General features: G+C 29.2%; 1 protein-coding gene across 1 annotated transcript in view; it reads left to right on the top strand.

Annotated features, from left to right (window-relative positions):
* LOC136089045 (plasma membrane calcium-transporting ATPase 3-like) overlaps positions 1 to 4,827 on the top strand; it is a 37,601-nt gene extending 32,774 nt beyond the window's left edge. The window contains 5 exon segments of the mRNA XM_065814581.1: positions 2,011 to 2,202; positions 2,330 to 2,752; positions 3,028 to 3,273; positions 3,343 to 3,492; positions 4,668 to 4,827. Of these exon segments, the coding sequence (XP_065670653.1) occupies positions 2,011 to 2,202; positions 2,330 to 2,752; positions 3,028 to 3,273; positions 3,343 to 3,489 (1,008 nt within the window). The 3' untranslated portion in view covers positions 3,490 to 3,492; positions 4,668 to 4,827.
* The last annotated feature ends 8,371 nt before the right edge of the window (positions 4,828 to 13,198 follow it).

Below are 13,198 nucleotides of genomic sequence, written 5' to 3'. Positions count from 1 at the left end.
GTACCTGGGGAGGGCTCATGGTATAAAGGGGAGGGGGTTTCAGTTAGGCATTTTACCAACCCCTTTTTTTTTTTTTTTTTCATGTTAAAAACAAGTCACTAGGAGATTTTTTTTGAGTAGCCGAATTGTGCCAATTACACATACTCACATAAAGTTATATCTTAACTATATTTGAAAAAATAACATACAAATATAAAAATAATAATGCATTAAAAATTTTTTCTATAAACCTTTATTATTTTTTTCAATAATTTTTTCTGACTCAGTTTCTTAAATTTTATAAATGCGACCATTTGTTATAGATGGCAGATCAATGGTAAATAAAACATAATTTGATGGGACCCAACGCATAACTTCCCGTGCGGGCCAAGAAAACTTGGGCTGGGACATGTGGATGCTAAATTGAATTTTATAATCTCCTTTTTTTCCATCTTTTTTGGTTATAATTCCAATCCACAAAAAATTGTCATACTTGCAAGCTACATAATTCATATGGTTATAAATAACCTGCTGCACAACCAGGTCATTTAGTATCTGTAAAAGGTTAAATTTCTCAACATCAGTTTGTTGACTCATCCTTTTAAAAGAAACTGTACATTTGTTAATTAGTATGAAATGGTGGAAGCATCTTGTTCCTGGCAAGGTTCTTCCCATAGTAAACCTTGGTTGTAATGATTTTCGAACTTTCTGATTTATAAACCAAAATGAAATCATCTAATCTACACATAAAATCTGTCCTGTCACTATCCTTTTTAAACTGGCTTGTCCAGTTATTCTTTTTACTGTGCCCCAAATGCCATCACAAGCAGATTTACCATAGCTTTTAGCACACAAAAAAACCATTCAGCATCAATATCAATGTTTTTTTTGTAATGGCAAAGATTAATAAAGTTTTTAAAGTTTTTGTATTGTGCTGTACATCCATCAGTGAAGTATTTAATATAACTAATTTGTAGAATGTTTGCTTTAATGTTATTGGTAATAAGCTGTTGTATTTTTTGTACAAAGTATACATCATGCTCAACGTCATCAGAAAGAAACCAAAATGATTTAGATATCAGTTTACCATTTGATCTATAGTATATATTAATAGGATGAAGTGTGCATTTGGGTTTATTCCAGTGGTAACTTCTCACCTCATCCTGAACAAAAAATTGAAAGTTCTCTGCAAAGTCACCCAATATCATGCACTTATTGTGATTTAAAAACTCTTTACAGTCTTTAAGGTACTTGGCCTGACTTTAGCTATAAGTGAATGAGATGTTAGTTTATCTAATTTGTTGCATAAAAGGTCAATAACATCTTCAATATTGGTTTTTTGATTTATCAGTTTAGTTCTATCAGTACCTTGCCATTGGTTAATTGTTATTTCTTTATCATTGTTGTCAAATTTTACTTTTAAGAGTTATTTTAAAGCAGCAATACCAGGACATAGCAGACATCAATGTAACATGCACTCTGCATTATCCTTATTGCAAACAATCCTTCCCATTAAATCTCTATAGTCTTTGAAAATTTTAAGAGCATTAGTTAATAATTTAACATTCAGATGATAGATACAGGCACAAACACTGTGAGTGGGTGACGGGTGCAAAACTTTGAAAATCCAACATTTAAATTAGAGTGTAAACTGTTCAATAGTCAACACTTTACTTTTTATCTTCTGCGGATTTTAATATTTTAAATGAGTGCCTAAATCCAGGTTTTCCAGAAAAAATAAAGAATGAAAAAATATATTTAAATGTAATAGGTCTTTACATACACTACCTGTTTATACTTAACCCATCAGTCAATATATGTAATGAATTCATTAGTGCAGTTTCATGCATACTTGAGTACAGAGAATAAGAGTTTATATTGTATATTTATAAACCTGTGATTTTTATTATCAAGTTTTTATTGGAATTTTTGACGATTAGAGACATTTTGTAGGTTTCTATTGAAAGAAACTTTGAATATATGTGTGTGTGTGTTTGTGTGTATAAACATGCATAATAAGCATTTTTTTAGGGGATACAAGGTACAGAGGTTGCAAAAGAAGCCTCAGACATAGTTTTACTGGATGATAACTTTCAAAGGATTGTTAAGGCAGTAATGCGGGGAAGAAATATTTATGATAGCATCTCTAAGTTTATTCAGTTTCAGTTGACTGTAAATTTTACTGCAACATCTGTTTTAATTATTGGATTTATTGTACTAAGAGTAAGCATTATTACCGATCTAAACAATTTAAACACTTTTCTACTTCTTTTTTTTTTATTATGTGTTCTATACATAAAATTGTTTTTGGTTTTAAAAATATTTTTCGATTTCTATTATGTATTTTAAGGTCAGTCCACTTAGTTCTATACAACTTCTTTGGGTAAATTTAATTATGAATTTTGCTTCTCTGGCTTTTGCTACAGAGCATCCTACAGATGCTCTTTTGGAAAGAAAACCATATGGACGGACAAAACCTCTTATTACTCGCTCAATGCTTCGTTTTATACTTGGTCATGGTATTTATCAGTTATTTGTTATGTTGGTAATCACTTTCCGTGGTCATATTTTATTTGATATCCCAAATGGTTTTGCAGAAATGAAACTGCATCGACCTTCTCAACATTTAACTATCTTGTTCAATACATTTGTTATGATGCAGATATTTAACAAGATTAATGCTAGGGCTGTTCATGGTGAGCGCAATGTTTTCAAAAAAATATTTTTAAACAAGATTTTTAGTATAATAACTGTTGGAACTTTGCTTGTACAGGTAAGCTTTTTATACTTTTTTACTTTTTAGTAAATTCATGTAAGCATGTCTTTGTAAAACAATCATGCATACAATGCAAGCATGTACGCAGTGTTGTTTTTGCAATTCTTTGTTCAGTTTGATGAAAGTTTTATATGGCAAAGAACCTGGTTATTTTTCAAAAATGTTTTAAAAATTACAATTGTAATAAACAAAAGTGAAATTTCATTTCTTAAGTTAGTATTTAGTGCTTATGAATTCCTAAACAAACTTTTTTTTTTTACATATCATTTCAGATTATTCTTGTTCAATTTCATGGTCATACTCTTTCAGTAGCACCTTTAGATGCTAACCAATGGATGTGGTGTGTCTTCTTAGGATTTACAGAGCTTTTGTGGGGGCAAGTTGTTGTTAGCATTCCCAAATTTACAATACCTAAAAGGTTTCGCATGGGTAGTGAAGGTTTATCTATTCAAGAAACAGATGGCAGTACTTTAGGAAAAGTACTTTGGATGAGAAGTTTGTCAAGGCTGCAATACCAGGTTTACCAAAATTTGAATATAAATATTTTTTTTCATATTGCTTTGTTTGATTATTTTATTGATTTGCAGATTCGTGTGGTTAATGCATTCCGTGCAAATTTGGACAGTCAAAATCGTACTTTAAATATTGCTTCCCCTGCTGTCACTAATTCTTTATTAGCAGCAGTTGGTGTTGGTGATGCTAATCAAATGTCACAAAATCAAAATGGTGTTTAAAAAGTATGTAATTTAAATTTATTGATTATTTCAATAAAATTCTGATAAGACAGAAGATTTATTGGTTAATTAATGTTGACCTCAAAATTTTTTGTTAATTTCAAAGTTTGTTTGCTAGCTAGTTTGCTTGTCTGCTAACTTGCTAGTTGCTAGCAAAATTTGTTTGTTATTTTAAAGAGGTAAAACTAAATAAAAGAGTACATTTTCTGTGATTATGTCATACTATGTTAAAGATAATGATTATGTCATACTATGTTAATGTTTATTTTTAAGCTTTCTTTCAGCAAAAATTATTTCTAAGAGCAATACAAATGTCAGTTTATTCAAAGATCTGACAATTATCTTTTACATTTAAAGGTCTATAAAATGAACATGTAGCTAGCAGATGTTGGAATATATTTATTCTTACTCACCTGTTGTAACCATATGATAACTATAAAGTGTTTTCTAATGAGTTTCTGATTCCGCAAACATTTGTTCGTTTTAAAACAAGCAAATCCATAGAAAAAAAATCCTATATTTGAACTTCTCACTTTTTGAATAAAGAATGTAAACTTACTTCTTGTTCAAATAGTGCTGAATCTGTGATTCTATCACTGAGAATAAAATCTACAACTCCATAAAAAGTTAATTTTTATTTTTTTATTTATTGTTTATAAAGTACTAATGTTTTCTGTAAATATTGCAGCTGCATAGTTAGTACCATAAAACCTCAAGTTTTTTTGTGTGTGTATGCTTTGCAAAAACTTCTGGATATCAAAAAAAAAATTTTTTTGTTGAAACTGCTATATTTTGCTAATTCTAACCTGAGGTTAGAACTGTTTAAAAAGTCAATTTGCAACAATAAAATTATAACAATATACTATTACTAACAATAACCGTAATAACAATAATAACAACAATAATAATAGTAATAATAAATATAGTAATAATAATAATAATATATAGTAATAATAATAATAAAATATAGTAATAATAATAATAAATATAGTAATAATAATAAAATTAACAAAGTTTTAATATATCTAAAAGAAAAAAAGTTAAAAACATGTAAATAGAGAGATTATATGCAAGTAAGAATAGCAAGTAAGTTGCAAATAAATAAAACTTTTATATTTTAATAAAAAACTTGAAACAAGCTTAAAAAAATATTTATAAACCGTTTTCGTTTTTTTTAGGAACGATTTTGCTTTAGATGTCATTTTTATAAAACTGAAGCTCTAAGTGTTATTTATATTGTTGTATTCTTCGGATTGACTGGATTCTTTTCATTGTTGTATTTATAGTTAGTTTTAATAAAATGCGATATTAAAATTAATAAAAAGTTGAGGGGGTCTTTATTTCTAGGAGATTAAAATCTTGATGAAGTAGCTGAACGTTTATTTTGTTGAATACTAGTGTACATTATTTTTTTGATTTGTTACATAATTCTTTGCAAAGAAATTCTTATAAAGGTTTTTACAATGCAAATCTTCTTTTCTTTTTGTTTAAAAACTGTCAAGAAATTTTGGACTTAATTAAAAATTTATATTGCTAAAGACAATAAACATGATGAACACTTTATAAATATATTTTTTGTATAAAAGTGAATGTGACTATATTTACAATGCAGTTAATTTTATGTTTATTTAGTTTTTTCTTTTTAGTTTAGTTTTAGTTTAGTTGTTCTAAAAAATAGTAATTTATGTCAATTTACTGTTATTTAAAGTTTTAAATACCTTTTTATTATTTGCTGATCTAAATATCTCGTTTATAATCTCACAACGACCTGTTGGTAGACTTTTTTTTTTTTTTGCTAAGATTTGGATACGCTGTAATGTGTTATACAACTAATGTAACGATTAATTTGTTGCCAATACACAAATATATCATTAATTTATGTTCAAATTTATTCTTGATCTGCGTTTTTTTTTTTTTATAGTATATATATATATATATATATATATATATATATATATATATATATATATATATAGATATATATATATTATATATATATATATATATATATATATATATATATATATATATATATATATATATATTATGTTAGATATCGAAATGCAAAGGTACTTGATTAGTTAAAGTACTTTTCAAGAAATTTCCGTCAGTCGGTATTTGTTTAAACAAATAAGATATTTTCGTAAAACATCTAGTCTACAAATTAAACAATTAGATTCTTTAAAAGGAAAACGTCAAAGTTCTTTCTGGGGACTACAAGAAATCTTTTAAAATATATTAAAAATGTAATTTGTCTATCAAGATTTACATGTTATATAATTTCATTTAATAAATTATATAAAATGTAAAATCCTAATTTTAGTTTTAACTTCCAGACCAGTGAAATCTCAAGTTCTTGAATGCTGTTTTAAGTGCGGACTTTGCTTACTGCTGGAATTATTTTAACTCTTGCAAAGACTATTAAAAAGTAGAATCTTCCTCAAGGAAATTAAAGAAAAATAGCTAAAACTGCCTGCACATCATTTTTTTTTTTTACTTTTACTTATTAAGTGGAGATCATTATAACTTAAAGTAAAAACGCGTTGTTTTCTTTGATGGAAATTTATGAGTTTAAACACTTCATAAAAGTTCTAGCTCTTTTTTATTGTTTTTGCTCTATTGTTTTCTATCTAATCACGTCCAAACTAAGGACGTTTTCTTAGTTTGATTTAAAACAATTTGAGGCAAACTGACTGAGTAAAATCGCAAAGATGTTCACAAAATGTCTTTACAAAGATGTTCACAAAATGACTTTAAAAAAAATGAAATTCTGTATAAACAAAAAAAAAAAAAAAAAACTGGTGGAAATTTTTTTACAACAAAGAAGTTGTTGAATAAAACGAAAATAATTTTTGATTTATTTGATTTAAAACCTAAACTATAGATTGTCGATGATCGAAGTTGAGGCTTTAATAAGAAATTTCAATTTATGTTTTACTAATTGGCGTTAACTTCGTTGAGTATAATAACCTCGTTTTAGTCGCACAAAAATTGATTTTTTAAAACTTATCTGATTGTTTTAAAGTGTGTCATTCCAATATATTCAAAAATTAACTTCCCATTATATAAAAAACTATGATAGAAAATGTAACTATCAAATTTGTTTCGATGTTTTACAAAGGATAAAAATTTTCAAGCGAGCCAGTCTTGTGGTTGTTGAAAATGAAACTAGTTAAGTAGCCCACATATGAATAATGTCGATATTTTGATAATAATAAATAAGATTTGACTATTGCCACAAAATTGTATAAAAAGCGTCAATTATAATATTTGATATTATTTTATATTTGAATAAAAATTGTAACTAACGGTTACATTTAAAAAAAATGTTTTAATACTACGTACGACATTTGGTCTTATGAGGTTTGAAAGAAAGCGCGTAGGAAGGCCTTTATTTGGAGGGAGATTAAAATATATTAGTCCAAAAACTCGCAGAAATTTGCGAGTTTTTAGGCTAATATATTTTAAATTCCCAAGCTAAAATAGTTTATTTTAAAAACGTTTTCATTTGGAAATTTTGATTTAGTCCATTGTTAATTGACATCCGAATTTTTTTTTTTATTTGAGGAAGGGGAGGGGGGATGGGGGGGGGGGGAGAGAGATTTGAATTTATTAAAATGCGATAATTTTTTTTTAATTTTATTTAGGTGTCCCAAGAAGTCTTTACGGGTCTTATCACAGAGCGCCACGGATGAGCATTTAATTGGAAGTTCACGCCTCCTTCCTATCCGATGTTGCAAAACTTGCCTAGAGGTGGGGTTTGAACCACGGGTCCTTTATGTCTGAGGCAAGTGTGCTACGGCTGCTCATCATGCACGCCGTGATGCGTCGCGGCCGCTCATTTAATCAATTAGGCTTGTATTGCAATGTTGGTTTACTAATAATGCAATAAAAAATCAGGGCCTCATCTTAACAAAATCAGAAAAAAGAAATTTTCAAAACCATTGGCTTCCAAATTGAAATAAACTTTATTTTTTAAATTGTGGATTTTCTTAATGTCACATTTAACCTCTCGAAAAATTCTTTTAGGTCTTATAAAAAACTAATGATGAATTATCGTATATTAATATAAATGCAATGCTCAGCAAACACCTCCAACCCCACACCTCTAAATTTCAAAATAAATTCAAATTTCAATTAACAATAGACTAAATCAAAATTTTACTAAACAAAATGTTTTTAACTCTTTCAAACGTGTGTATGAAGATGCTCTTAAAAAAAATTAAAACTTTTTGAGCTGAAATTTGAAATAAAAATTGCAAAATAGCGAAATAGAAATAAAAATATAATTTGATTCAATCCACCGTACAGCAAAAAATGTTTCTAGTGTTTTTAAAATTAATACACAAAAAATTTGTAGAGAAACATTTTCCTCCCTTAACAAATTGTTCATTTTAATAATACTATTAAAGTAACTTTTTCGGCTTAAACTGAATGCCCAATGAATTGAAAATACGTATCAATAATATTATTTACAAATGCGTTGTTTCCTTACAAAAAAACGCAGATAAACAATATATCGGCTTGACCGAGGACGAATGGAGTTTAATTTATTTAATCTTTTTATCACCCAAACTGCAGGTAAAGCAAACAGTATAAAACAAGTGTATAAAACTAATTTTTTATACTTTCATTCTAAAGTCTAATTTAAATTAATCTTGAAATATTTTCCTGCATTAAGTTCGTAAATATTATTCTTTGTTCTCTGATATTCCACAATTCAAAGGAATGATTCAAAATTGCCGCTATATTGTCTTCTACGTCATCGAAGCGACGTTTAATTGTTGTTTTTTTCCTTCTATCAAACACTGGGCAAAGTTTAGCTCAAGTTGATTGCACATTTTTATTACTTCGTTGCTAAATAGGTTATCTTTAGTAACATCAGATATCTGAGTCAAAAACAAGGAAAAACAAGTCGGATTGTTCAGTAGTCTAATAAAAAGATTTAATTTGTTTCGAATGAGGATGGTTGATATATCATCAATTTTAAACAAGGGATGCAGGTAGTTTTGCTGTACTTTGATATATTAAAGAGGAATTTTAACGCTGACCTTCCAACAGCGTCCAAGTTATTACGAAGTGAATTATTATAGCAACAAATTTCTGAGCCGTATAATAGGTTCGACACAGCCAGAGATTTGAACAAATGTACTATAGTTAAAGGTTGACAAAAACAAATACCAGATTTTATAAGAGCTCTGGAGATTGATTGAAACTGAATAATACGTTGGTTTACATTTGCTGTTTGAAGTGTTGCTATATTTTGAGTATGATTTTAATTATCCCATGGGAATCCGAGGTGTTTCAGTTTATTATTGAGGTGTAGGGAAGAGCCGTTTATTTGCGTTATGTTTTTTGTAATTGATCTTTTACTGGATATAAAGAACTCGTTTTTTTCGGTGTTTAGTTTAATATATAGCTTTTGACATTGTGAATGAACTTTATTAACCAACTCTTGTAGTCCAGAGAGAGTAGGACTTTGTAAGATAATATTGTCTGTATAGGCAATAGTACCAATGTATACACCACTTACTGTTGTTCCAACTTTGCAATCTGAAACAATTTGATTTAATATGCTTTGAGTGTATATATTATATAAATGTGATGACAAGTTGATCTATGTCGCACTCCTTGAGATAAACGGAAATCATTTTATTTATGCTCAAGGTACGATATATTAGCAGTACCCGATAAGTATAGTGATTGTAGTGCGCGAACAACTGAGAGCGGTAACTTTTTGTTGTAACAAAGTTTTTCAAACAACAAATCCCAGTTACAGCTATCAAAAGCCTTATTTGCATCTAAACTACATATATATATGAAGGTTGCAAGGGAAAAACCGGGAGTTTTTGTTGAGATTTTTTTATTAACATGTTGTGCAAATCATAAACTACCTTCAGTGTTAAATTTGAAGCAAATAAATAAAAATTAATGATCTAATTTAGTGATGAGGAAATTAAAAAACGTAACGTACGGGAAGACGTTGAAAACTAAATTTGATTTGTCTCAGTTTGCGAAAAACGGGACAAATCAAATTTTTTATAGAATTTTACCATTGGAACAATTATGGATGTTGAAAGTTACCGCTCCTTTATTAATGATATTGTTATAAAATTTTGAAAGCCATTTAAGTTGTTTGTTGTTATAGGAGTATTCAAGATCTTCTGCAGAATTTCCGCAGGAATCACGTGATCTATTAGATCTAAGCTCAAGAATACAAGTTTCGATGTCGGAAGTTGATACGAGTAGTTTATTAAGCTCATCTATGAGTGAAATATGATGGTGTTTGTAATTGTTGTTGGTAATCGTGGGAATGCTGAGAATACTACTAAAGCTTTTTCCAAGTTCTTCAACAATTTTTTTTTGTCTTGCTTTTTATTAATAGTGAAAATACGAGTTTGATTTAATTCTTTGGGTGTTGTTCCCAAACTTTCGTGGATTACTTTTTCGAAGGTATTCAATATTTTTGGTGATTTTATTGATTTCTAAGTTATGAGCTGCTTTTGCAATTTTGCGGAAAATTTACTAGCTAGCTTGTATCAATTGAACGAAATGTAATCTTGCGATCTGCTGTAATGATTTTTAATCCATTCTTTAAAAAGAAAAAAGAGAGTATCTTTGCACGATTTAATTTTTGGTATGGACCATGATTTAGAGTAAACTCCTGATTCTTTTTGTTGGAAACAGTTTTCCATTGCTAAAATAGCAGCATTTTTTATTTTTTCGCATGTTGTTTGAGATTGTTTCTCTATTTCTTTCCCAATAAAGATGTAATCTTTGAAAAATTCGGAGAGATTCTTATTATAAATTTTAAAGTTATTGTCATTCCATGCATACTTTCGGATTGTATTATATTTTTTAAGAATACTATTTACAACTGGCAATAAACTTTTATTTTGAAGATTAATATGCGTAGTGATGGGTAAGTGATGACTCATGTTTAGATGTGAAAAAGGAATAGCATGGCAGTCTGTAAAGCATATTGATGGTTCTTCTAAGACTGCAACGGCATCGATGTAAGATGAATTAATCAGCGTTTATTTATGTTTATAGGTATAAGTAGGACCAGTACGATTAATTATATCCAAAAACGAAACCTCATTTATTTCGAGAAGATTTAAGAGTTTAGATTAAGGGTTTGCATGTTTCTATTGCTCGCAGCTAAAAAATTATATCCAGCCATTGGGGTTTAGATTTCACTATTTCTAATATTCTTTGTCTTGCAAACGAATTGCTTTATGAGGATTTTTTTTATGTTTTCACTGTTCAATTTAGTCAGGACTGTTTAGAAAATTTTTTTGCATTTATATGAAGCAAAGGAGGCTGGAATCACAGACCAACAGCAATGCAGTTTAAATCAGCATATAAAAATGTCTTAGTACTACTTTCAATAGAACAATCTAACTCTAACAGTAATTGTCTAACTGAATTAGATTTCTCTGCTGTAGTTACCATTGACTCAATTAGCAACATAGTATTTGAGAATCAAATTTCTGCAAATGAACAATTGATTTTCAAACAGCCAACCGCATTATTTAAAAAGAAACTGCAACTTTATGCATAAAAAATCTTTCAAATGATTCAGTTTTACAGTCAATTAAGCAGGTTTTAAAATCAATTGCAGATGATTTGATAAAGTTCAAGTCTGTCAAAAATGTGTACAAGTTCTTTCAAGTATGGCACCCTGTGAAAGTAACTTATTTAATACTGATTCTTACTTACAAAACCTACTTCACGAAATAAAAACAGTTTTTATAATGCAAATGATACTTTTATTAACTGAAAATAATGTTACACAACCAATTATTAAAGTCATAGAAATCGATTGCATCTTTACATTTCTTTATGATGAACATATTGATGATGCTTTTCATTTAGAAGAAAGTTTATTAAGACACAATGTTTATATGAGAATATCTTATTATATAAGGTTTTATAATCGAGATCTGACACCATGAAACAAGGCATTTAAAAAAAAGTTAGCCCGCATTATTCATACTTGATTTTTATTTTGAAAATAGTTCTTGAAACAAGATACTTCTTATTTATAATTGTTGTTTTTTCTCACAGTATTATTAACTATATATTTATCAGTTAATTAAGAGCTATATATTTAAACTAATATGAAACGAATACATTGATAACATGATTAAAACGATTTATGCAAAACTTGTTAAATTTACATCGAATTTTTACTGCGTCAACATATAACTAGAGAATCTTTAATAGTATTAATAAATAAGGGCAAATCTTTATTTCCACTTCTCTTGTATGATTCAGAATTTGTCACCTCACCTAAAGACAAAGCTGAATTCATTGCTAGAGAATTTTCATCAATATTATCCCTTAATTCCAACAGTTGGGTTCTACCTGATATTGCCAACAAACAGGTTGATCGATTGCTTGACATTATTATCACTTCAGCTTCTGTATCTAAAGTGATTTCGTGCCTAGACTCTTCTACAGCTTGTGGCCCGGACAACATACCTGTTATTGTCTTGCAGAAGTTCTCTCCGGTGCTGTCGTCTATACTCTCAAAACTATTCAACAAGTGCTTATCAGAGCCTTGTTTTCCAGCCTGCTGGAAAGCGGCATCTGTTATCCCTATCTTCAAATATTCTGAAGAGCGACCTGATTCGTCTAACTACCGTTCCATTAGTCTTCTTCCTATCATAAGAAAAGTTTTTGATCCTTTAATTGACAAACATTTAATTTCTTAATATTCTGAAGAGCGATCTGATTCGTCTAACTACCGTTCCATTAGTCTTCTTCCTATCATAAGAAAAGTTTTTAACCTTTAATTAACAAACATTTAATTTCTTATCTTGAATCTAAAAACTTACTTTCTGATCATCAATATCGATTTCGATTTTCTCGCTCTACAGCTGATTTGCTTGCAGTAATAACTGATAGGTTTTATCGTGCATTAGATAAAGGTAGAGAGGTTAAAGCCATCGCTCTTGACATTACAAAAGCTTTTGATAAAGTTTGGCATCCTGGTCTTCTCCATAAGCTTTCTTCTTATGGTGTATCTGGCAACATCTTTAAGATTATTGAATCCTTCTTTTCCAATGGTAGTATAAAAGTTGTCCTTGATGGACAGCACTCTTCTTCTTATTCTGTATTTTCAGGAATTCCTTAAGGTTCTATCCTTGGCCCTATACTCTTTTTAATTTACATCAACGAATTTCCAGATATTTGCACATCTAAGGTGGCATTGTTTGCTTATGACACTACCATTTATTCTTGTTGTGATAAGAAACCAACACTCTCTGATTGCTTGGAAGTGGCATTTGAGCTTGAAAAGGATCTCACTTCTGCTACAGCATGAGGTTTTCTGTGGCTGATGAACTTCAATACAGGGAAAACTCAATTTTTTTCAGCCAATCGTTATCGCAATAATTTAGATCTTCCTATATTTATGAACGGTGATGTACTCGATGAGTCACCTACTCTTCATCTTTTAGGATTAACTCTAAGTTCCAATCTTTGTTTGAGACCGTATATCAAATCAGTTGCAAGGTTTGCATCTGCTAAGGTTGCATCTCTTTATCGAGTTCGACTTTTTCTTACTTCGGATTCTACTCTCTCTCTCTGTAAATCTCAACTCCGGCCTTGTATGGAATACTGTTGCGATATCTGGGGTGGATCTTCTGATGATGCCTTTTATTTTTTAGTCAAGGTGCAAAAACTTATTGTAAACATAGTT

Source organism: Hydra vulgaris, chromosome 12 (assembly GCF_038396675.1).
Source record: "Hydra vulgaris chromosome 12, alternate assembly HydraT2T_AEP".
Lineage (NCBI taxonomy): Eukaryota > Metazoa > Cnidaria > Hydrozoa > Anthoathecata > Hydridae > Hydra > Hydra vulgaris.
The sequence above is the reverse complement of the archived record's forward strand: the minus strand, read 5'-3'. Positions and strand labels throughout refer to the sequence as shown.